Raw genomic sequence first — 23268 nt, 5'->3', positions numbered from 1 at the left:
TGATTATGAGTGTGTGTGTATGAATGTATTATGTGTATGAGTGTGCGAGTGTGCGTATGTGTGCGTGTGTGTGTGTGTGTGTGTGTGTGTGTGTGTGTGTATAACTGAAGCTTCACTCATGCATTGAGATAGGAGCTTGGCTTGGTGACACACAGCAGGAGTATAAACTTGAGGGATTTGATGAAGCAGCTGGTCAGAGTTTTGTAGGGAGGTGACTGGTCATCTTCGGAATGGGGGCGGAACACACAAGCTTCCTGACCTCAAGCTTCAGCAAGCCCCTGTTCTGACCCTTCCATGGGATCCGTGAGTTGATCACGTGGGCTTAACATGGCTGCCTGTGTTACTTGTTAGGAAAATGGTGCCGTTGTTTGCTGCTTGGACTCTGGATAACCTTGCAATTGGCTTAGGGGATTTTTGAGGCTTCAGCGCGCCTGAGTCGGGCTGTGCTACCTCCTGACACTGTCCAGTCATTCACTCCGTTTATCTTCAAAGCCACCCAGTGGTGCTGACAGCAGCAGTTGGCCTATTCTGTTCAGATGAGAAACAGCTGGTTTATACATTATAATGTGGATATGAACCAGCTCAGTATTTTTGAAGGTAGTCAGAAGTCTGAGTGTCATAGGGTTTTTCAGAGCCTTTATTTCATTGTATTTCAGTGGTTTTTAATATCAGTAGAAACTTACTAATCCAGTTGATTAACATTCTTTCCATTTTCCTTAATTGTTTATTTGTCTTAGGCTCTGAGAATTTAGAATTAAAATGGAGGTATCTCAGAGTGAAAATCCTTTGGAGTGACTTAAAAGCCAGAATTTAAAAAATCTAAATTATGAATGATGAGAAGGTTCTTTTATGAATAATGAAAATTTCTGAATCTTCCTGAACATGGCAGCTTGGTGTAGGTGAAGTAGGAGGTATGGGTAGGCAGGCAGGCAGGTGATGAGGTGATGGTCATAATAGCATCCTCATTGTGTTTTACCAAAACCAGGATTAGTGTTGTTTCGATAGTTTAGGAATATACCAAGAAAAAAATTCTTAGACAACTGAAAAATATTAGTATGTGAACGTGTGTATTCGAGCACGTGTGTATGCGCGCACGTGCAGGCGACCGCCATGGAACGCCTGCAGAGCTCAGACTCTCTGTCACCTTTGTGTGGGCTCCCAGGGTTGAACTCAGGTCACCAGTCTTGCATGGTAAATGCCTTTACCATCTCATCCCCAAAAAACTTTAGAAAAATACCTAAGTATGAAAGCACTAAGGGACTCTAACTAGTACGAGAGATAGACCTGTGGCTGGTGCAGTGTGAGACCCGCCAGCACACATCTGGATGGGTGGGCTCCGAGGAGCTGGCCCAACTTTGAGGTGAGATAGGAATCTGGGAGTTCACTTCCTGGTTTTGCCCCACAGGCACTGTCATGGCACCAGCACAGCCTCCCCCACCCCACCCCCTGGGCTGACGGGAGTTTTGCTGCTGTGTCTTTTTTCCCCAGTTGATGGAGCCTGCTGTGGTGTTTTCTGCTTCTCTCTAGTTACGCTGCTCCCAGGAGCTGACTGTGGGTACTCTGTGACCAACTCTGCATTTTTAATTATTATGCCTAAGAGTCCTTCATGATGGTCTACAGTGTATTCTTTGATGGAGATGGCCATACAATCTTTAATGTTTTACAGGACTCCCCACGCTTACTTTATAAGCAGATAACATTTTTCTAGAGGGGTAGACCTTGGAGTCATGGGTGTGTCATTGGCTAAGGATAAAGGCATCAGCCAGTTTTGACAATTAGTTCCATATATATCTAATATCAACCCAGATCATAGTTTCAATGAGAGTTTTGTGTAACAGGTCAATACTTAAGTTAGACTTAAGTATTTTCCCACTAAAGTAAGTTTCATAACTATGTAATTCAGTGGGAATACTGTGTCCTAGGCAGGGTTTCTATTGCTGTGATGAAACACTATGACCAAAAGCAAGTTGGAGAGGGAAGGGTTCGTTTGGCCATATCTAAGTGCATCATTGAAGGAAGTCAGGACAGGAACTCAAAACAGGGCAGGAACCTGGAGGCAGGAGCTGATGCAGAGGTCACGGAGGGATGCTGCTCACTGGCTTGCTCCGCATGTCTTGCTCAGCCTGTTTTCTCATAGAACTCAGGACCACCAGACCGGGGCAGCATCACCCACAGTGGCCTGGACCCTCCCCCGTCAATCACTAAGAAAGTCCTCTACAGGCTTGCCTAAAGCCCAATCTTAGGGAGGCATTTTCTCAATCAAGGCTCCCATCTCTCTGATGACTTTAGCTTGTGTCAACTTGATATGAAACCACCTAGCACAGCCCCCAAGTAGCTGAAATAGTTTAAATTCTTTAAATACCTTATTTATTTTGTGTGTGGGAGTGAAGTCACTCATGTGCCATGGTGCATGTGTGAAGGTCAGAGAACACTTGGGAGTTGGTCCTCGGCGTCTGTGTTGCTGAGGCAGGGTCTCTCACTGCAGCGTGTGCCAGGCTGCCCAGGCCGTGAGCTCCTGTGTGGCTCTCTTGTCTCTGCCTCCCATCCCACAGAGGGAGTACTGAAATCATGCATGTGCTTTCTAAGCAAGTTCCAGGACTCAAACTCAGGTGCTTAGGTATGCACTGCAGGTATTTGTACCCGCTGAGCCATCTCCTGGCCCCATTAATTCCATGTGGTAGCCTTTCCCACTGTTAAGGTGGTGGCTGTCCAGCAAGTGAAACCCCTTATTCAATGGGAGAACGTATAGACATTTGGATAAAATCTAATCACAGAGTTTTAAATGACTGTATCAGTTAAAAAAATTTAAAAATCCTTGTTCTGTAAGCCAGACTTTCTGTAAATGTTACTGAGAGCACATCAACATTTGAGGAAGCCTTGGAGGGCTCAGTGGGTAAGAGTGCTTCCAGATCCACTGTGAAAGAAGATCCAAGCCTAACTCTTATGTGTAATGGGATGAAACACATTAGAATCATCTGTAAATCTTATGATGCCCCTGGAAGCCAGGTCGTGATGGCTCAGGCCTTCAGTCCCAGCACTGGGAAGGCAGAGGCAGGTGGATCCCTGAGTTCGAGGCCAGCCTGGTCTATGGAATGAGTTCCAGGACAGCCAGGGCTCCACAGAGAACCCCTCCCTGTCTTGAAAAAGCCTGGGTTGGGAGAGAGCTCAAGAAGCCAAGCTCAGCAAGTTTTAAAATGACCTTTTTTCTTTAGGTCTTTTTTTTTTTTTTTTTAATCTTACTTTTGTATCTTATCTGTGTTTGTCCAAGTGAAAGGCTTTGAACATTCTGTTTTACAAGGGCTAATAGCTGCCAAACGCCATTCTAAAACTGAGCAGTGGTGGCGCATATCTTTAATCCCAGTGCTTGGGAGACATTGGTAGGTAGAGCTCTCTGAGTTTGAGGCAAGCCTGGTCTACAAAGTGAGTTCCAGTATAGCCAAGGCAACAAAGAGAAACCCTGCCTCAAACAAAACAAAGCAACAACAAAAAGACCATCCTAAAATTTACATACATGTTTTATATTAGGCCTGCTAAGATAATAATTATAGCACAATTTAAAATGTGTGAAGTGGTCTGAGCGTGAGGACACACATCTTTAATCCCACACTTGGGCAGCAGAGTTAGGCAGAGCTCTGTGAGTTTGAGGCTAGCCTGGTCTACATGGTGAGTTCTAGGACTGTCAGAGCTACATAGTAAAACCCTGTTATGGCAAAACAAACAAACAAACAAACAAACAAACAGAATGAAGTGGCTGCAGATTTTGTCAATCTTCTACTTTTAAGAAATTTCCAGGAAGATTAGATTTTGTTCCAAATAAAGCAATTACAGGCAAATAGTCACTGCTCGCACAATACAAAGTGTGCTCTTGAGGGAAACAAAGTAGCAAGTTGACACTTCTGGATCTTCAGAGGTAAGAAAGGCCTGGCCCAAAGGGGGAAAAAAAGCCCAAAGGTGAAGGCAGGCGGGGAGAACTGGATGCTCTTCCTTGTAAGGCTGCTCGGCACAGACATGTCCTCCCACGGGGGACACTACTATAGGAAGGGTTTCTCTTTCTTCTTGGCTTTGTAACAACTAGTTCAGAAGAAACCAATGGGCCATCCTCCCCGCCTAGGGAGTTCCCAGCCCCAGAAGGAGCTCATTAGCACAACTGAGGGAGCCACCTGGACAGTTGGGCAAGGCTGGTGCTGGAACCTCCCTCTGATCCACATGACTCCTCCAGTGACAATGGAGCATCCTCAGGTGCCCAAAACTGTCCCTGAAGAACACAGCCAGATAGGAGTGACCATGGCTCAGGAACACAGGTTCAGGGTACCCCCAAATACCGTGTTCCAGTGTGGTGACAACTGCATGAAATCATTATAGTAGCAGAACAAAGAAAGGCATGCGTTAAAACACACTGGAGGAAACATCCAGTAGGCTGTTAGAGCGAAGTGGGGGAGTCTCTGATGTAGGCCTCGGATGCCATCTGAGGACTTTCTTAGGAGCTAGGGGACTCAGTACGTTCTGAGAGGGTTTGCCTCAATCACAAAAATGTTACGCCAACCACAGAAGTGGGCTATGCATGGCTCCTAAGGGGACTGAAGATAGCCCAAGGTGATTTGCTCTGGACCTGTAACTTTCCAGCTCTCCACCATCATGGAAATGTGAGTAACTGCCAAACCCCAGAAGCTCCGATGTGTCAGGCTGCCTTGTGAATCTTTAGCGCAGCCCGTACTCTTTTTCCTGGGAGTGTTGGTTCACAGAAATTTCCTTGTGAGTGGGCATCACTGCCACGCACAGAGTTGTGCTGAGGAGGTGCTGGCTACAGCAGAAAGAGCAGTTGTATCCAGGTGACAAATCTGCTGTCGCTATTCCTGGACACACGAGGTCTGGCTCCCCACACCAAGTGTGTGTGTGGCCACTGCGCAGCCTATAGCTTCGGGGGAAGTTCTGCTGAGCAGAGGTCATAGGCAGCACCTCTGCCAAGTATGTTCAAGGTCCTGGCTTGCTTCCCCAGTACCGCAAAAAAAAGACAAAAACGCCCTCAATGACATAGTCCCACCCTCTTCTGCCACAGGTGGCTTGTTGAGCTATGAGCTTCAAAACTGTCTTTCAGTTTTATTTTTCTTTATTTTTGTTTTTGAGATAGGATCTAGACTTCACCCGCCTTTGCCTTCTGAGTCTTGGGATTAAAGTTGTACAATACCACGCCCACCTGTCTTTCAGTTTTTAATGTTTCATTACTGTGTAACTAACCACTTTATGCCAAAAAAAAAAAAAACAAAAAAAAAACCAAACAAACAAACAAACAAAAAAAAAAACCATGAAAAGAGTCCCAAGCCCTGTTGTTCCATACGCCAGAGGATACCTTCAGGACATATAACTGATGTCTCCCAGGGGACGGAGCACCTGTGTTTCATAAGCGTTTGGCTGCTGCGTGTCCCAGAGGATGGTGTGCTGTGGCTATGGTGGCTGACCTGTTTCGGGCACCGTGACCACGCCTTCAGCACTCAGTGCACCTCCTCAGGGATCTTCATTGCGCCTTTCTTAAGCCAGGTGCCTACAGTAGTAGGTGTCTCTGTAGTTCTTTGGGATGATGTGTTCTTTGGGTGATGGCAAAAGTGGCTTTGTTTCTTTTAAAAATGAAATCTTTAAAGGGGAAATTATTTGAACTTCAAGGTCATGTGAGGCGTCTTCGGAATTTGGGTTGTAAACGTCCCGGTAGCTTCTAGGTCATTATTGCTCCACTTTGCCCTGAAGGGGCCATGTGAGTGGCTTGGCTGGGGGCAACATGGAAGTTGAGCCTGAGTTGCATGCTGGACCGAGTCTGTCAGCCCTTTAGCCCCAGGGTGACCTGGGCTGGTTCCCTTACTGAGTCTGTGTGGATGTGTCTGTTGCCTGCCTGGAGAGCAGGGGACTGTGGGTTTGAGTGTTAAGGCACTTTCTTGAAGCTGGTCTGCCAGCCTGCCTTCCTGGCAGCTCTCACAACATACCTCAGACCGCTCAGGGAGAGAACCCAGCCCAGGCATGCCCGTGTCTCCAGCCTTGTCGATGGGTAGCCAGCGTGGAGGTTCATTTCATCCTTTTCTGGATTGTAGTTCTTGCTCAGCTCTCATCTCTGTACACCGCCCCCCATCAGATGGAGCCTAGGGCCACCCCCTCTTCTACCTGTCACTTTGCCTTGCTATACTCAGTGGTCCTCTGGCCTCCCCTCTCCATCAGCTGATACTGGGTCATTCCATTATTGCTCAGTAATCCTGGACTGACTCTCCGAGCCTGTGGCCCTTAATCCACAGAGGAAGGGACTGATTTACATGTCCAGCATAGAGAGGAAGTAACTATGGGGAAGACCCTACATGCTGGCCTGGGGTGAGGTGGTATGGCCCAGCTGCAGCTGCTTCCTGCCGTTGGTGAAATCAGGCAGAAAGGTCACAGGTCAGAAGACTGAGTTGTGCTTAGAGTGGGGAGACCACAAGAGCACAGCCTTCCTGTGTGAGCCCCTGTGTGTGGCACTGTTCCACCTACCAGCTTCCTGTGGTTTGGGGGTATAGCATCGCTCGAGGCTGGGCCCTGAGGAGCAAGAGCTGGTAAGGCTGCTGAGAGTGTGGGCAGTCTGCCCTGGGCACCTCTGCTGCTGCAAGCTTGCTTTCTTGCACACTGCTCTGCTGCCTCCCTCCCCAAGGCCTGCCTCTCTCATGTGCCAAGTGTGAACATGAGCTGGCCACACAGCCAGCCCTGACGCTTCACCCACTTGGCAGAATGGCTATTTTTGTGCTCCGGGACATAGCTGAGTGGTCACTATGCTATCCCCACTCCTGCCAGCCGAGTCCTGTTGCCCTGCTGTGGGAGGAGGCTGCAGACTCCCCCAGCCAGGACCCCAACAATCTGAAATACAGAGCGCAGAGAAAGAAGGAAAGCAGAAGGGCAGGTAAGGAGCCAGAGCATCTGGGAGTCCCAGCCAGGGCAAGGAGGACAGGAGAGCCTTAATGGAGGTCCTGCTTCCTGCCGGGAAGGGGAGGGCAGGGACAGGCTCAGAGTGGCTTCGAGGGCACTGACCCTGCTGACCTAGATTCCCCGGTCACTTTTTGAGCAGAGCCTTGTTTCCCAGACATAGAAAGCCGGGCTCTTTCCTCAATGACAAGAAAGTTGTACCAGTCCCCTGGCAGCCAGCCAAGCCGGGCAGCCTGATGGGGCACCTCAACCTTGGTTGGAGACCTTGGCCTTGGCACTGTAGGGTGGAGTTACTAGAATAAGTTATAGAACAAAACTTGAATTTGGCATAAAGTTTGGGGACAGCAGAGAGAAGGACACATACATGATGACTGCTTAGGGCATGGAGTGAAGAGAACTTAGGTATGAATTTACATATTTTTCTCACGGGTGAGCTCCTCAGAACAGGCCTCCCTCCTGAAGGGTCCTCCTGCTTCTGTCAAGATCTGAGCCAGGCCCCTCTCAGGGGGCTCATGGGCAGAAGGCCGGGTTCCTTCATCCCATTTAGCCTTTGTAGCCCCAACTCCTGTGGCAGTGTTAGGTGCATTGAAAGATAAGTGAGGGTGTCAAGGTGGCAGGCTCTGTGGAGTGGCCACGGCAGTAGTTCGGGTCCCAGGGAGGGGTGAAGGGGACCAACTAGAAGTAGAAAGCACCCAAGGTCAGGCTGGGGTTCTGTGACTTTTAGGATGGCTACAGGCTGGTGCACATATGCTTATACAGCAGCTGCACAGAGGACCACGACCTTCCTGTTTAACGGTGGCCTTTGTTTCCCTTACCTAAAGACTTACTTCTTATGTTACTCTCTGAATGTTGTTCTTCATATGTCACTATTCATATGTTGTTCCTCATATGTTGCTCTTCATATGTCGCTCTTCATATGTTACTCTTCATATGTCGCTCTTCATATGTCGCTCTTCATATGTTGTTCTTCATATATTGGTCTCTGTATGTTTCCATTTTATACCACTGGACGGATTAGTGTTTTAGAAATTCTCACACTTCTGAGATTTTCTGAGTTGATCTTCAGACATGGAGCTCAAACGTTTTGCTGCTGAGTAGCTGGTCCCAGTGCATGGTAGCTGCAGGTCCCAGGTGGCAGCAGTCCACTGCCACGTGCTTTGTGGAGGGTGAGGTGGTTGTTCTGAGACCCACTTGGTTTGTCACATTTGAATCTCTGCCTTCCTGAAAGTCTAGTCTAAATGCATGGAGTTTGCCAGTTTGATGCATGGTGCTTGGCCAAGGTCTGTTAAGAGCCTGCAGAGAGCTTGCACCTCTGGGTTTGCCCAGGAGAGCAGCCCTCAGGAGGGCTCCTCGGTGTTCCTGTGGCACCTGGGGAGTCTGGAGCAGGGCAGAGACATCATGGAGAAAAGCAGCGGAGAAGGGCATCGTCATGTCACATTCCACCCAGCTGACCCACCTGTGCCCCTCACCTGCTTCCTTTGCCAGACCTTACCTCTCACCTGATTCTTCTGCTCGGTGGTCCTGGACCTCAGACTTCCAACAGGATGAAGAAAGATTGCATATATCACGTACCTGGGCTTTGTCCTGAGGGAAGGAGAGACAAGCTCTCCCCGTGCCCAGGGAAAGCTAGAATTCAGCTCCACCAGTTTTCCACGTTGCGAGCTGCAGTGTGTGTAGAAAAGTGTGTAAGAATTGCTGTAATGATAATTACACACGAAGTATCCACTCACTTCTCCAAGAGCAATCTCTCACAGCGTGCAGTGCTTGTAAGATGACTGAGAAGTCACGTGTGTGCATGTGTGAGGACACGTGCATTTGCATCATGTGGCTGTTCACGTATGTGCTAGGCATGAGTGTACACACAGATGTTCACGTGTGTGAGTATGCCTGTGTGTACATGTGTGTGCTGTTCAGGTGTGTGTACTTGTGGGTGGGTGTGAGTGCGCCTGCAGCATGTACAAGCATGTTTTGGAGTGTGGTGTCACCTCTGCCCTGGCCCAGGGTGGTGTTCTGGTGTAGGAAACAGCCACGCCTGTGAGCCCAGGGGCCTGTCACAGGCCCATTGTGTAGTCATCAGGCCTGGGAGCTTTGTGCCTTTCTTTACTTCCCTTACCACCATCACCACTGCCCTGGCCAGGACAGCCATCAGAAACACCCTGGAGGCCACAAAGATTCTGGAGCTAGGGACTTGGGGTAAGCGAAGGGCCTGGGGTTCTTCATTTACTTTTCTGCTTGGTGGCACTGGGGACTGATCTGTCATTAGAGTTGTGTCCACTGCTCCCACTGTCCACTTCCCTGGCAAGGCTTGACTCACCCCTGTCCTCCCGCCTCCTGCCTCATTCTATAGAAACAGCCTAGGGGCCATCAGGACTCAGCCCCAGTCATCCATCCCATACTAAAAGTGCCCAAAGGGAATTTTTTTTGCTTCCTTCTGGCCTCTTGACTCCTCTAACAGTGTTCAGAGGGACCCCAGGCCATGCTGGTCTCATAGCCCATACTGGGTGACCAAAGAGGCCAGGCACAATTTGCTTGGCCTCTGTCTGCTGGGGTGACACACCTGCTGTTCTGATAGTGACCCTTTCTTTGTCACTGGTCCAGAGCCATCACAGTTGGCATCCCTGGCAAAGCTGAGACTCAGTAGGCCTGGTGCTGGATGGGAATGGGGTGGGCTTTGATTCTCTGGCTCCTGCTCTGAGGAGTCCTCTGCGAGGCAGTTCTTCAGCCAAGGTAATCAGGGCGGCCTGCGAGACGGGGAAGTCTCACTGCTGTTTGTCACAGCATGCTTGCAGCAGACTGGAGTCACACGCGTCGTGGCCTCGGGACCATCCCTCCCGAACTGTATGCTGCACCCGTGTGAGTGGCACACTCTGGGTAACGGTGGAGCCAGGTGACGGAGCTGGAGACTCTCGAGTCCTTGCCTCCTGAGGGGCAGCTGCTGCTGTGAACTCAGGGTGTACGGCAGTACTGGCAGGCAGACCTTGGCTTATCCCCCTCGGAAACTTCATCATCGGCTTTGTATCTGCACACTCATGTCACTCTGCAACCCCAAAAGGGCTGCTAGGCCTTGCATGTCCCGTCTTAGCTAGGGGAAGAACTAACTCATGTTTATCTCCATCCCTGGTTCAGCAAAAACAAACAAACAGTTTCCTGGAGGCCTTAAATACCCTCACACACGCACACTTCACCCCCTCCCCACTTGCTAGAACTTGGTCCTCGTGGGTACCTGTTCCAAGAGAGGCATGTGGCCTTGTTTAGTATGAGGCCTGGGCTCTGTTCTCAGAATCCAGGAGTGTGTGCTACTGTGATGGCTGTGCCCCGCGCCCAGCTTCCAGGTACTGTTAGCAAACCTTGGAGGTTGCTGGTGCCACAAAGCAGAGTTCTGTCAGGAACTGGAGGGGCTGCCGTGTGAGGTTTAATTGCTTCTTCTAACCCATTAGTCAACACAATGTGACGCTACAAGATTCCCAAGAACTCAGCCAGGGTTTTAAGGTAACTTGTGTTACTTTTTAAGCTTGTCTAAATCCAGTAGAAGCACGAGTCCATTGGAGCCCAGAAGGCCCCTGTGAGGTGCTGCGTGAGAGACCCGAAGCGCATGGCCGGGGCTGTGTTCAGCCGAGGCACTCAAGGCTGCAGGCCATGGCTGTGACTTGCCTGCCCTCAAGGGATGGATAGGGTTGCACCTTGTTGTTGGAGCTTCGACCCTCAGGCCATGTTCTTAGTCTGTGTATGTTGTGGCCCAGGCCAAGTTGGTGATGACAGGCTTCGTGGTTGTGGCACCTGCAGGCTGTTCGCTTGGCTTTTTCTCTCCTGTTTGTGTTCCCTATGAACTATGGAGTCAGTTTGTTCCAAGGGGGTGGGGGAGCTTTGGACATTGTAATTAGGCTTCGGTGGTATTTATAAACAGCTTATGTACTGAAATGGCTTATGGCATGCCTAAGCAGTCTGAGACCACACCCACTTCGCCGCGGTTATGTGGGTCAGCAGTTCCCTCTGGGCTTATCCCGGTGCTCCTGGTCCCCCTGAAATCATTCTCATTCACTAACAGTTACCCCACGGTTGTGGTCTAGTGACCTTTGGCTAGGTTGGGCTCACCATCCAGTAGACTGACACTAAGTGTGCCCATTTAATGGCCAAAGACCGCAGTAGGCTTCGAGGTCTCTGTAGGCAACCCCAGAAGTTGTGTCATTACTACCCAGGCAGCCAGGCCAGGTCCTGGGCCAGGAGTCAGCCCACATCTGGAAGTGGCAGTGTGGACTGACTCAGCACATGCTCAGAGAGATTCCCGGTTACCCGGTGCACGGGGCCTCATTCAGTTGGATTTTCTCAGTACATTTCACACACACTGTTCTGTGTGTCGTGTGTGTGCACTGTCCAGACTGTCCTATAGCCTGGACACATGAGGGGCTGCTATGTCTTTCTCTGGTCACTAAGCGCTTGTGAGCCCACACCCTCACTTGCTGCAGAGAAAACTTCTGGTCCTGGGGGTTCTAGACCCCTACTTTCTGCCCGCCCCAAAGGTAACATGGCCACAGGGTCAAGCCCGGGAGACAGCAGAGCTGCTGGAGCTTGACCCTGGGAGACTCCTCAGTGACCAGCTGCATGGCACTCACCAGGCTGAGCAGGGCTACCAGGAACCAGCACTACCAGAAGCGCACAACATCCCTGCCAGCTTGGACTCTGTGTGCTGCGCTTCCTCTGCTCAGTACCCCTGTCCTCTTGCTGAGTGTGACAGTGCTGGCCAGGGGGAGCAAACGGTGGTGATGGCACCTCCTCCTGCACCGCAGCTAGACACCTTTCCCTCCAGAGGCTGGTGAGACCGGACCACCTGGCAAGGGCTCACGCTTTATCTCCCATCATAGCGAGACCAGATGGTCTGCTGGCGAGTTTGCCTAAGGACTGTGGATAGTATTTATTTCATGTCCATTCCAATTAAACACCCCGAGGAACAGGGTCTGTCCCTGTGGTGAGGTACAGGCCTGCCCCCAGCGACACGTCACAGTGCAGCCATGTCAGTCAGCTGCCACCAGCACTTAGTCCGTCTGCTGTGTCCCTCCCACTTCCTTCTCACCAACGCTTATACAAGGTGTGGCGATAAAGTCACAGTTTTGTCCAATTGTGTAAGGAAGGTGGAGGTGTCGGTGAGGGCCCTTGGGGCCACTGCCCTGAGCACACTCTGCTTTTCCACACCCAGAAGGTCGGGCTTTATATTTTTGTTCTTGGCAGTTATGAATAGTGAATGTTACTCCTGGTTTAGACCTTTTGAGGTGCTGTCCCATTGCCGCTGCTGCATGTCCCCTTCTCATCCCTGTTAGCGATTCTCTTCCAGCGTGTGCTGATTCTGGACCAGCTGAGTTTACCACACAACAACAAAGATGGGGGATGGTGTGCAGGGAATGCCCTTGGCCCAGCCCTTCACACTTCACACAGCCTGCCCTCCTGCTGCAGTCAGGCCATGGTAGGGGATGGGCAGTGGAGATGGAAAATGAATGTGGGTGAATGGGACAGGAAGGAGAGAGGAAGGAAGGTGACAGCTGTGTCAGTCCTGTGAACTGGAAATCAATCACTGAAACCCACATTAAGAAGTCTTCCTTGTGACTGGGTCTCCAGCATCGCAAACAGCTCATTTTCCATATTCCAGTGTCTTCCCTTTGCAAACTTGCCTGCTAAATGCCAACCACGCTCTCTGAAAGACTCTTACCCTTCAACCATGCGGTGCAGTGTGAAGAGCGGGGGTGGGGTGGAGTGGGGGTGGGGCCATCTCTGGAGAGACAGTGCTCTGACAGAGAAGAGGGCATTCTGGGAAGTGGTCCCTAGGGAAGCCGGGCAAAGAGACCAAGGATGACGGAGAGGCTCCTGGAGGGTGGGAGGATGGAGACTAACTGTGACCAGGAAGTTGGCTGTGAGGAGAGGGACCTGCAGGTTTTCCAGATCTCAGATCAGGGAGCCAGGAAGCCTGTGTGAGGCATGTGAGGCCTTGGACAGCGCTATGCAATTTAGGGGCTCAGAACTCTGGAGATAAGACCTGCAGTGTACAGGGCTGTGTAGCCCTGAGAAGGGGTAGGAGGTGTCCTCAAGGTTCAGGTGGATGTCCTGTGCTGCTGCCACAGGGTTCAAGCTCATGCTTTGATCACAACTTAGCAAGTAGGCAGTCCCAGCTCACAGGATAGCTCAAGTGTGGAGTCCTGAGGTCTGAGCTGCCTCACCTCTGAGCCTGTGCCAAAAGTGTCCAAATGAGGCTGAAATGGTTCACAGTTTTGCTGGGACAGTAGGTCACAGAAATCAATAAAAAAGCCCTCAAGCATAATTTCAAGCCAGAGACTCTTGGTAGGCCATGTGGTGATAAAATCTTGCAGCAAAAACGCTGTGGAAATACACTGCCAGGGAGCAAGCAGGGAAGTGTCCGCAGGGAGATTGTGAGGCACTCATGGGGATGCCAGATCTCCAGTCTGGTCAGTGTCTATGGCTGCATTTAGAAAATTAAAACTGCACTTTAAAAAGTCATGTTTCACAGCACGCCAGATTCTATACACTCTGCATAATTAAACCTTGGTTTGGAATGTAGGTGTCAACTTGAAATGGTCTGAGAACACAGGACTTTTTAAAACTTTGTATTGGGCATGGTGGTGCCTGCCTTAAGCTCCAGCACTCTGGAGACAGAGACAGGTGGATCTCTTTGAGTACTATGCTAGCTAGCTACCTGAGACTCTGCCTTAAAAGCAAAAACAAAACAAAACAATTTGTTTTGAAGGCACCTGGGCCAACACTCTGGTCACTGAATCCAGGCCTTTCCCCACACTTATCTGTTCTGATGGACCAGAAATTTTGCAGCCAAGAGCAGAGCAGAGCAGGAGCTGATGTGAAGATTGAGTGGTGTTCTTGTCTACAGCACTGAAGTCAAAAAAGCAGTAAGGGAACAGTCCAGGGAAGGGGGTGAAGGGAGTGTGACCAGCCTTGAGAACGCAGGCCCTGTGTCTATCATTAGGGAGTCGAGAGTGATGGTTGTAGTCGGTGATGTGCAACAGAGATAAATCAGATGGCCTTGAGGACACTGTTAGGTAGTTCTTGGTGGATGACTACGATGCAGGCAGATATCCTGGGCTATGGAGTAGCTTCGGGCTATCTCAGTGCCTGAGCTGAGCTCCAGGCTAGCATTTGGCTAAGTCCATCTCCCCCTTCAGGTTTGGTTAGACCCAGGGACATCGACCTTGAAGGTAGATCGGGGACACCAGTGAAGTGAATGTGGTAGATGGCAATGCATTATAGGGACGGGATAGAATGCTGAGGGTGGGCGTGGGCTCACCTGGGATTCCGCACAGGCTCTCTAGTTGAGAGATTCCTTCAGTAGAGCAGGAAGCCTTCACTGTGTGACATAGAGGAGGCTGCTCAGGAAAGCCATCCTCACATCCTGGAGCATGAACATGTGGGGATCGTTTTTGATCCCCGGCAGCTAGGCACACCCAGGCATCATCAGATGAGGGACAGCCGAGGACTTAGCAGCGGGCACCTGAAATGCTGTTGCGTGCAGCAGGGCCGAGCTCAGCAGTGTGATGACAGGCTATCTGGGCCCAAACAGTGCCATTCTACACCTTGAAAAAGAGGAAAGCCAGGGCTGGAGAGATGTTTCAGAGGTTAAGAGCACTGGCTACATTTCCAAAGGTCCTGAGTTCAATTCCCAGCAACCACATGGTGGCTCACAACCATCTAAAATGAGATCTGGTGCCCTCTTCTGGCGTGCAAGTGTACATGCAGACAGACCCTGTATACATAATAAATAAATAAATTTAAAAAAGAAGGGGAGGAAAGCCAAGCTATCAGAACAGTGATGGACACAGCCAGGGCCTAGGGTGGGACCCGCCTACATGGCTCATTTTGTGTAGTGGTGTTGGCCACCTGGTCATTGAAACTTGCTACCCAAAGATGAGTGCATTGTGACTCTATGTAAGACCTCACTGACATTCGTTTTTAAAAAATTATAATCTGTGTCTGCGGCCCTGGCTGTGGGGTTGGAGATGTGGCATGGGGCCTGGGCATCTCCTTTGAAAGCTGCAAAGCCACTGGCTCAGGCACAGAGATGAGACTCCATGACATGAGCAGGAGTGAGGCATGGCGAGGGTTGTCCCTTCCTCTGGGGCTGCTGGGTCACAGCTGACATAGCTGGGCTAGCGTCACGTGACGGCTGTGGAGACCCCGCTGCCTCATGTATTCGGGTCTATGCAGGCCCATTCTGTACAGTGTGAGAGGGGTCTCTGAGGTTCCCGGGGTGTCGGGTACATGGTCATAGGCCTTTCCTGAGGGAGAACTGGCCTTGGGACATGAGTGTAGACTCAGGCCTCAAAGTCAACACTGAAATCCCTTCCTGCTGGCCCCTGTGTGACCCTGAACAGGTTATTGAGCCTTCCTGTCCTCTAGGTCACTCACAAGTAACACACAGCAACTACTCTATGGGATTCCATGACCATTGACAAATTGTGATGAGATGTGTTTGTTACAGGCCCTGGAGCACAGCTGTGTCTGAGAAGTGTTCCTCTTGTCCCTGTTGTGTTTTCGTCCTTATCATCTTTTGCTGGTTTAACAAATTACTCCAGAGCCCAGTGACTTAGCCAAGTGGGTTGGGATTCTTTTTTAGTCACAGTTAATCTTCCAAGGCTTTGGCCACCTGGAGATCTGGCTGGAGCTGAGCCTCCCTATATAGCATGAGGTCTAGTCTCCATCACAGGACTGAGACCTGCTGTGTCTATGTCCCTAGGGAATGGTAGCTGGCCATGCTGCTAATAGTCCAGCCTCAGAAAGCCAGTGTGTGTGTGTGTGTGTGTGTGTGTGTGTGTGTGTGTGTGTGGTGTTAGTGTGTGTAATGTTTGTGTTTGTGTGAGGTGCACAGAAGCACAATGTTTGCTCCTCAGCTTTCCAGGGGGAGCCCGTCTCTGAGCCAGGCTCCTCCCCAGGGCCCTGAATGAGGACAGTGCTGCCCAGCCACAGCCACAGCCTAGTCCCTGCACACACTGACCCCTGCGCCCTGCATTTGCAGGACGGCTGTTCTCAGTGAAGGACCGTGCGCCCGCCCCTGAGCAGCGACCATGGGCCTGCTTGCCTACCTGAAGACCCAGTTCGTGGTGCACCTGCTCATCGGCTTCGTCTTCGTGGTGAGCGGGCTGATCATCAATTTCACACAGCTGTGCACACTGGCCCTCTGGCCCATCAGCAAGCACCTGTACCGCCGCATCAACTGCCGCCTGGCCTACTCGCTCTGGAGCCGTAAGTGTCTCCACACATGTGGGCACTGTGTCGGGGGGGCGGGCTTCTCCTGTCAGGGCTCTCAGCGGGCAGTGAGTGCAGGGCCACACCTGACACTCCATCCCAGAATAGAGCTGGGCGAGGCTCAAGCTCCCTGAGGTCACACCCTTCCAGGAGCCAAGTAAACGGGCGTCCTGAGTAACTTTACTAGGCTCAACCATGTGCTGTTCCCAAGTCAGACTGTGACTCCTGGAGACACAGTGTGAGTGCTTTCAAACCAGCAAAAGCAAGAAGAAAATAGGCTCAGTGACCCGAGACCCAGACACCAGGACACATGTCCCTGTGCCTCTGCACACGACAGGGCGCAGGAAGAACAAGGGTGCCCCTGGGTCACGACTGCGTGGGTGTTGCAGGTCTATCGGAATGTGCTAGTGCATGAGAGCACATTTCTATGCACACATTCCTTCTCCACGTCTACATGGATGGCCACTCGCTCCCACCCTACGTACCGGGGGAGGAGCACGGACCGGCATGTCAGCTACCTGCAGTTAACATGATGCCAATTTGATTCCATGGCTTCACAGAAGAAGAGCACAGCCTGGAGAGTTCTGCAGGGGTCCACGCCCCCCAGCCATCCTCATCGTGTCCTGTTTATATGCAGCCAAAGCTTGCCAGGTAGTCTCGTGGAGGCGAGTCCTGGCCATGTCCCTCCACAGGGTACCCACGCCAAGAAAAGGACAGGCCTTTCTGTACCAGGGAACCCTCTTCCAAATACAATTCTAAGTTTAGGAAAGAAAGAGAGAGAGAGAGAAAGAAAAAGAAAGAGAGAGAGAGAGAAAGAAAGAAAGAGAGAGAAAGAGAAAAAGAAAGAAAGAAAGAAAGAAAGAGAAAAAGAAAGAAAGAAGAAAAGAAAGAAAGAAGAAGAAAGAAGAAAGAAAGGAAAAGCAGATACACAGAGAAGCGCTCAGTGTTCTACTGTTTATGCCTGTCATAGCACAGGCACGGACAGGGGCAGGAAGGGACAGCAGTGCCCCAGGGAGTGGGCACAGAACGGTGTGTGTCACAGCCACAGGAGAGGGCACGAGTCATCTCAAAGGGAGGTGTGTCTTCAGATTCTGCACCATTATCCCCACCCTACTTAGTGACAACAGGCCTGATTCCCGTCCTCAGCCTGACCAAAAAGGTGACAACTGTTTCACAGAGAACAAACTATAAACCCTACATCTCCAGCATGACTTGGTGACAAGACCACACAGATGTTGACAGATGGAAACTAAGCCATAGGGCTGGAGAGGTGACTCAGCTGTTAAGAGCACTCTCTGCTCTTCCAGAGGTCCTGAGTTCAATTCCCTGCTACTACATGGTGGTTCACGACCTTCTACACTGGGATCTGATGCCCTCTTCTGGCAGGCAGGTGTACATGCAGAGCACTCATGTATGTAAAAGAAATAAATCTTTAAAAAAAGAAAAGACAAAAAGAAAGCTAAGCCACAGCCACCCGAATCTAGTGAATCAGACCGGCACACGCACCAAATCCTACAAGAACTGGGAACAAACAACCCCTCGGCAATCATGGGAAGCGTGGACAGTCAGAGGTGTCCCCGTGGGAGTCCCTGACTGACACCCCCAGGAGGGCCAGAGAAGCCAGTTAGCAGGGCCCTGGCGTCAAGCAGAGATGGAAGAGGGGGCTTGCCGCTGGGGACTCTCTGGGTGTTCAGAACTTCCTTCCGCCTGGGCAGTAGCCTGTCTGGGGAGGACCATCACCGCTCTCTAGCAGCGCTGCCAAGCCTGCTTGCGGGCGTTCTTGTGCACACGCATGTGGCTCTCGGGCATATGCCTGGGGGGCCCTTCTGGCCATGTGCTGAATATGTTTGGAAATCGTTAAGGGCCCCCACCTCTGCAGTGTTCCGAAGCAGCTACACCATTTGGCGCCTCATCTGGGACCGTGTTGGGAGCATCTGTGCCCCCAGGGCCTTACCCTACTTGTGGGCTCTGTGTTTGAAACTGGCAGTGTTCCCTGGCTCCATCCCCAGGGGGCAGTTCATTTGGGGAGTCTCTGGGGGTCTCTAATGGAGCAGTTGACAGAGTACAGCACTTCCTGTGACCACCCTACATTTGGCAGTTACATCCTGGTCCACCCTCAGATGCCTGGCCATAATAGGTGTGATTCCCCACACAGACCATGTGTGCATGGGATCCCTGTCCCCTGTGCTTCCCATTCATTTATGTTCAGATTCTGTGCTGAGTGAACACAGAAAAAGCTCTTTCCGTGGAACCTTCAGCCTCTGACCTTCTTATGAAGGTAAACATGCGCTTCCCCTAAACCCTAAACCTGCAAAGGAAACAGGTTATACCATGGTCCTGGTTTATCCCGAACCTGTCATTGGCCTATGAGCTGCCGGCAGGTGGAGGCTGAGCTCTGGTGACCTTCCTCATTCTGGAGATGCTGAGGTCAGCTACTAGTATACTCCGAGCTTTTGACCACAGTACCCCTAGTGCCTTTGGGGGTCCTACAGCCTCCTGGGCAGAAATAGGTCTCATATGAGCTCTTCCACATGTCTGGGGTGGACAAGACTGAATATGGACCACCAATTACACAAGAAAGTTGTAGGCAAAAGAATCATCACCTTACCATCACTTTCCAGCTGTTAATTCCACAGCCCTTCGGGTGTTCTCCCTCCCTGTCATCCAGGACACAGCTCCCATCCTTCTGCACAAAGCAGGCTCTAGTGGTCATGTGACACCATGGAAGCGGCCTGGTGTTGCACTGAGGCAACACAATCCATTTAGATCTCCAGGGCCCTGCTTCTTCCGTTTGCCACCACCCAGCTTCCGTTACACAAATGCAGCTGTGATCTGGGAAAGCTTACCATCCCATGCCCTCTACAAGAAAGTTCCCCTCTGGGAAAATGAAAGCGGGTCTGAGGCCCGTGGAGAAAGGCCGGGTGGGGGTGAGGGTGGAGACCCCAGGCGGGCATGTTGCAGTGCTGACCCCACCCTCCCGCAGAGCTGGTCCTGCTCCTGGAGTGGTGGTCCTGCACGGAGTGCACTCTCTTCACCGACCAGGCCACCGTGGACCACTTTGGGAAGGAGCACGTGGTCGTTATCCTCAACCACAACTTCGAGATCGACTTCCTCTGTGGGTGGACCATGTGCGAGCGTTTTGGCGTGCTGGGGGTGAGCCATGGGGTCAGGGGGTCTGGGAGGGTGATGGCAGGACGGGGCCCCAGGAGGACAGCTGGGGTATGGAGCCCCGGAGACTCTGGAAGCTTGGATCTTAGCGCTTTCTCGGCTTGGCCCCTTCCCAGTGAGCAGTGTGGCTGAGGGTAGGGGTGTCTTCTCACGGCACCCTCTGTAGTTTCTTGCCTATTCTTGGGACTAGCTGTGACTTCATTTCTTGTCACTACCTTTCCCCTTCCAGAGGACCCCACTCAAGGTCAACTGAATAATTGCAGTTAGCCAAGTGGCCTCAGATGAATTGTAAACTCCACTTAAGAGGGCCAGGGATTTCAGTGCAGCCAAAGCCCCTAAACCACAGCAGGAAAGTAGAGGTCAGGAAGGGACCTGGAACTGAGATGCTGCTATCCACCATTTTCTGCTACACTGCCCTCTCCCCAAGGGTTGGCTTTGGAATAGTTTCCGGGGTGGCCCCCTGTGTGTCACCGAGGGATGACAATCCAAGGATCACACACTCATAGGCCAGGGTCCCATTTAGAACGAATGCTTTGAACCAGGAGAAGCAAGGCCAGAGCCCCTGGCAAGTCTGTGAGGGCTTCTGGCCGGGTCCTCCCACCTCTGACAGCTGCCACTGCCTCCCTGCCCCCCGCAGAGCTCCAAGGTGCTGGCTAAGAGGGAGCTGCTGTACGTGCCTCTCATCGGCTGGACATGGTACTTCCTGGAGATCGTCTTCTGCAAGAGGAAGTGGGAGGAAGACCGGGACACTGTCATAGAGGGACTGAAGCGCTTGGCTAACTACCCAGAGTACATGTGGGTGAGTGTGCTGTGTGTACTGAGACATGACAGTAGCTTGTGGGTGCAACTCAGTCTTCCTGTGTGCCGTGTTAGAGAAAGCTGCCTGAAATTACTGATGTTTAGGAGCTGCCTTGGGGGTTGGGGAGGCTGTCAGAAACCAACATGGAAGTTGGCTGTAAACTCTCTGGCTGAGGAAATGGCTCATTTGGTAAAGTACTTGCCACACAAGTGTAAGAACCCGTGCTTGAGCCCAGAACACAAATAGAAAAGCCAGGCTGTGGTGGGGCACAGGACTAATCCCAGCACTGAGGAGGTGGAGACATGGGGGTCTCTGAGGCTCACTGTCTCAAAAAGCAAGGTGACCAGTCCCTGAGTAGGTTGATCTCTACCCTAAACACTCACACATGCACACACACACACACACACACACACACACACACACACACCATCCCAGACTTACGGACTTGGCCTCTGTCCGAAGACATAGCTTCTAACTGTCCCCTCTGCTGCAAGCCCAGCTCTGGCACACACCCTCTGTGGTGCTGGGAGGTGGGAGAGCCATCCCCACACAGCGTTTCTCATCTGCTTCATTGTCTACTCTTGGAAACCTGGCTTCTTAGTTCACCTTTCTCACATCGTGTTTGGGGCCAGCAGGTGCTTTCTATTGTCTGCTCAAAGGCTGCTGCCCAGAGGCACCTTCTTCGGCTTTCTCTTCCGGAGAGTTCTTTCAGGAAAACCGTTCTGTAGGCATGCATTTGTGTGACTGGAGCACAGATTGCAGCCCTAAACTAAAACACTGCTCCAATGTCGCCACATGCTCATCGCTGCGTGGCTCTGTGCTTCTCTTTCTCCACCCAGGCAGCAGTGTGTGCTGTGCTGCTGTGGCATGTGAGAGCTGGGGCGTTACGGGCCTCGAATGGCAGGGCCGTTCTGTCCCTGCTGTCTTGGAATAACCCTCCCTACCCTGTGTTCGTTCTGCACCTAGTTTCTCCTGTACTGCGAAGGGACACGCTTCACGGAGACCAAGCACCGCATCAGCATGGAGGTGGCCGCCTCCAAGGGGCTGCCCCCGCTCAAGTACCACCTGCTGCCCCGGACCAAGGGTTTTACCACTGCAGTCCAGTGCCTCCGGGGCACAGGTAGGAGACTGGGGCCTGTGGTGAGAAGGTGGAGCCCACCACTGCCTTCTGGGCTACTGTGTGCAGCAAGGAGTGAAATGGGGCTAGGATGTCGTTCAGTTGCTAAAGGATTTGCCTGAGATATACATGAGCTCCTTTTTTCCGGCACCCCATAAACCAGGAATCCCATAGTCAAAGCACTCAGGAGGTGGATTCAGGATCAGAAGATCATTTTCAGCTGTATAAATTTAAGGTCATCCTCAGGAACATAGTTTGAGGCTAGCCTGGACTACATGAGACTTTGTCTTGAAAAAGAAAAAAAAAAAAAAACTTAAAAAAAAAAGAAAATAGAAAATATAGCCGAAGCACAGGGAAGAATCGAGGAAGCAGGACTGACATGTCGTAAGATCCTTAATGTCTTTGGGGATGATGAAGTCCTATTTAGTGGGAAACTGTCAGACTAGTAAAATGTAACTACTGTGAACATCGTAAAGGAGACTGCCCGAGAAAAGATGGCTGGTTCACCTGGAAAAGGTTACATAAGCCACAGAGAGGGGCCAAGAGCACTGGCCCGGGGCAAACCACCAGTGGAGAGGGTGTGAGTCCTTGGCAGACAGCGGGGAGTGAAGTCAGCCCATGCTCTGCCAGGGGCAGACCCAAGTGTGAGAGTGGCTTGTCTGGCGGTGATGTCGCTGCTGTAGAGGGCCTCCCGTCGTCCATCACTCACTGGCCCCGTCTCCTCCCCACAGTTGCAGCTATTTACGATGTGACGCTGAACTTCAGAGGGAACAAGAACCCGTCTCTGCTGGGGATCCTCTATGGAAAGAAATATGAGGCAGACATGTGTGTGAGGTGAGCGCCCATCACAGGGCTGTCAGGACTCCGGAGCTGTGGGACTCAGGAAGGCAACACAGGAGCCCCCAGTGTCCCCAGCTCTGTCTCCCCTGGCCAGTGTAGGGTCGTTTCTTGGCTGTCTCTCAGTCCCAGTAGACACCTCTCTGTGTCTCTCAGTCTCAGTTCATGTCTCTCTGAGGAAAGCTCGCTCCCAAACCCAGCCAGGGTCAGTTGGTCTCCCCTGGGCAGCAGTCACACCATCTGGTGAACTCAACTGAACAATAAGCTTTGATCTCCTGAGGAGCCACAAAGAGAGTGGCGCTGTCACCAAATGGCTACGATCTAACTTGGTAACCTCTAGATAGTGGCCTGGCCACCCACAGGAAGCTCTGAATGGGGAAGCCCTTGCCTACTTTTCAGAGCCCAGGTGACGGTGCCCATAGGGCCTGCTTGTCCATCTGTGCAGCCATGGTCAGGACCCATTGGAACGGCCTGAGACCACACACAGAAGCAGCCTGCCTTCTTGAACACAAAGTCATGTCTCAGTGTTGGCCGGGGGCCCATAGCCAAGGTGCTGTTCAACTCTGTGTCTCCTGAGGAAATGGTCCACTCCACAGCTGTGCTTGATTCTTCTAAGTGGACTTGAGCTGGTTTACACTGCGAGGGGCCTTCCGGAAGTAAGGCTGTAGACATAAGCAATAAGCTTGTTGCCCTCTTCTGCCTGGACTTCGTAACAGCTTGGTAGCTAGAGGTGCAGGACCCTGTATCCTGTCCTGGAAACTCACCCTGGGTTGGAGGCAGCAAGTGAGCCTACGGTCCTCTCCTTTATAGTGCTCAACTTCCAGCAAGGGGCCAGCCCCCTGTTGACCCCAAGGGACTATCGTGATTAGCCCTGAGCCGTAGGTGGCTTCCATGGCGAGCCATGCTAGTTAGCTTCCTATCACCGTAACTAACACCTGAGACAACCAACTTACAAAGAAGAGACTTTGTTTAGGCTCAGGGTTGAGTCTCTGCTGCTTTGTGGTCCATGTGGGGTCAGCACATCATGGCAGGAACACAGCACATGGCTGAACATAGCCATCAGCTAACTGGTAAAAGAGGAAGGGCTGGGGTGCTGACCTCTCCAGGGATGGCCATGACCTAGGACCTCCCACTGTGCTGACCCTCCAGGCATGGCCATGAC

General features: G+C 51.5%; 1 protein-coding gene across 9 annotated transcripts in view; it reads left to right on the top strand.

Moving 5' to 3' along the window:
- Agpat3 (1-acylglycerol-3-phosphate O-acyltransferase 3) overlaps positions 1-23268 on the top strand; it is an 84668-nt gene that overhangs the window by 47634 nt on the left and 13766 nt on the right. For all 9 annotated transcript variants that reach the window (XM_055607033.1, XM_055607042.1, XM_055607041.1 and 6 more), the window contains 5 exons: positions 15956-16182; positions 19169-19338; positions 19991-20152; positions 21119-21272; positions 22001-22103. In XM_055607033.1, the coding sequence (XP_055463008.1) occupies positions 16005-16182; positions 19169-19338; positions 19991-20152; positions 21119-21272; positions 22001-22103 (767 nt within the window). In that variant the 5' untranslated portion in view covers positions 15956-16004. The remainder of the gene's footprint in view (positions 1-15955; positions 16183-19168; positions 19339-19990; positions 20153-21118; positions 21273-22000; positions 22104-23268) is intronic.

The sequence above is a fragment of the Psammomys obesus genome, unplaced genomic scaffold, assembly GCF_907164565.1.
Source record: "Psammomys obesus unplaced genomic scaffold, mPsaObe1.curated_primary_1811, whole genome shotgun sequence".
Lineage (NCBI taxonomy): Eukaryota > Metazoa > Chordata > Mammalia > Rodentia > Muridae > Psammomys > Psammomys obesus.
This window is presented reverse-complemented; position numbering and strand designations above follow the sequence as displayed.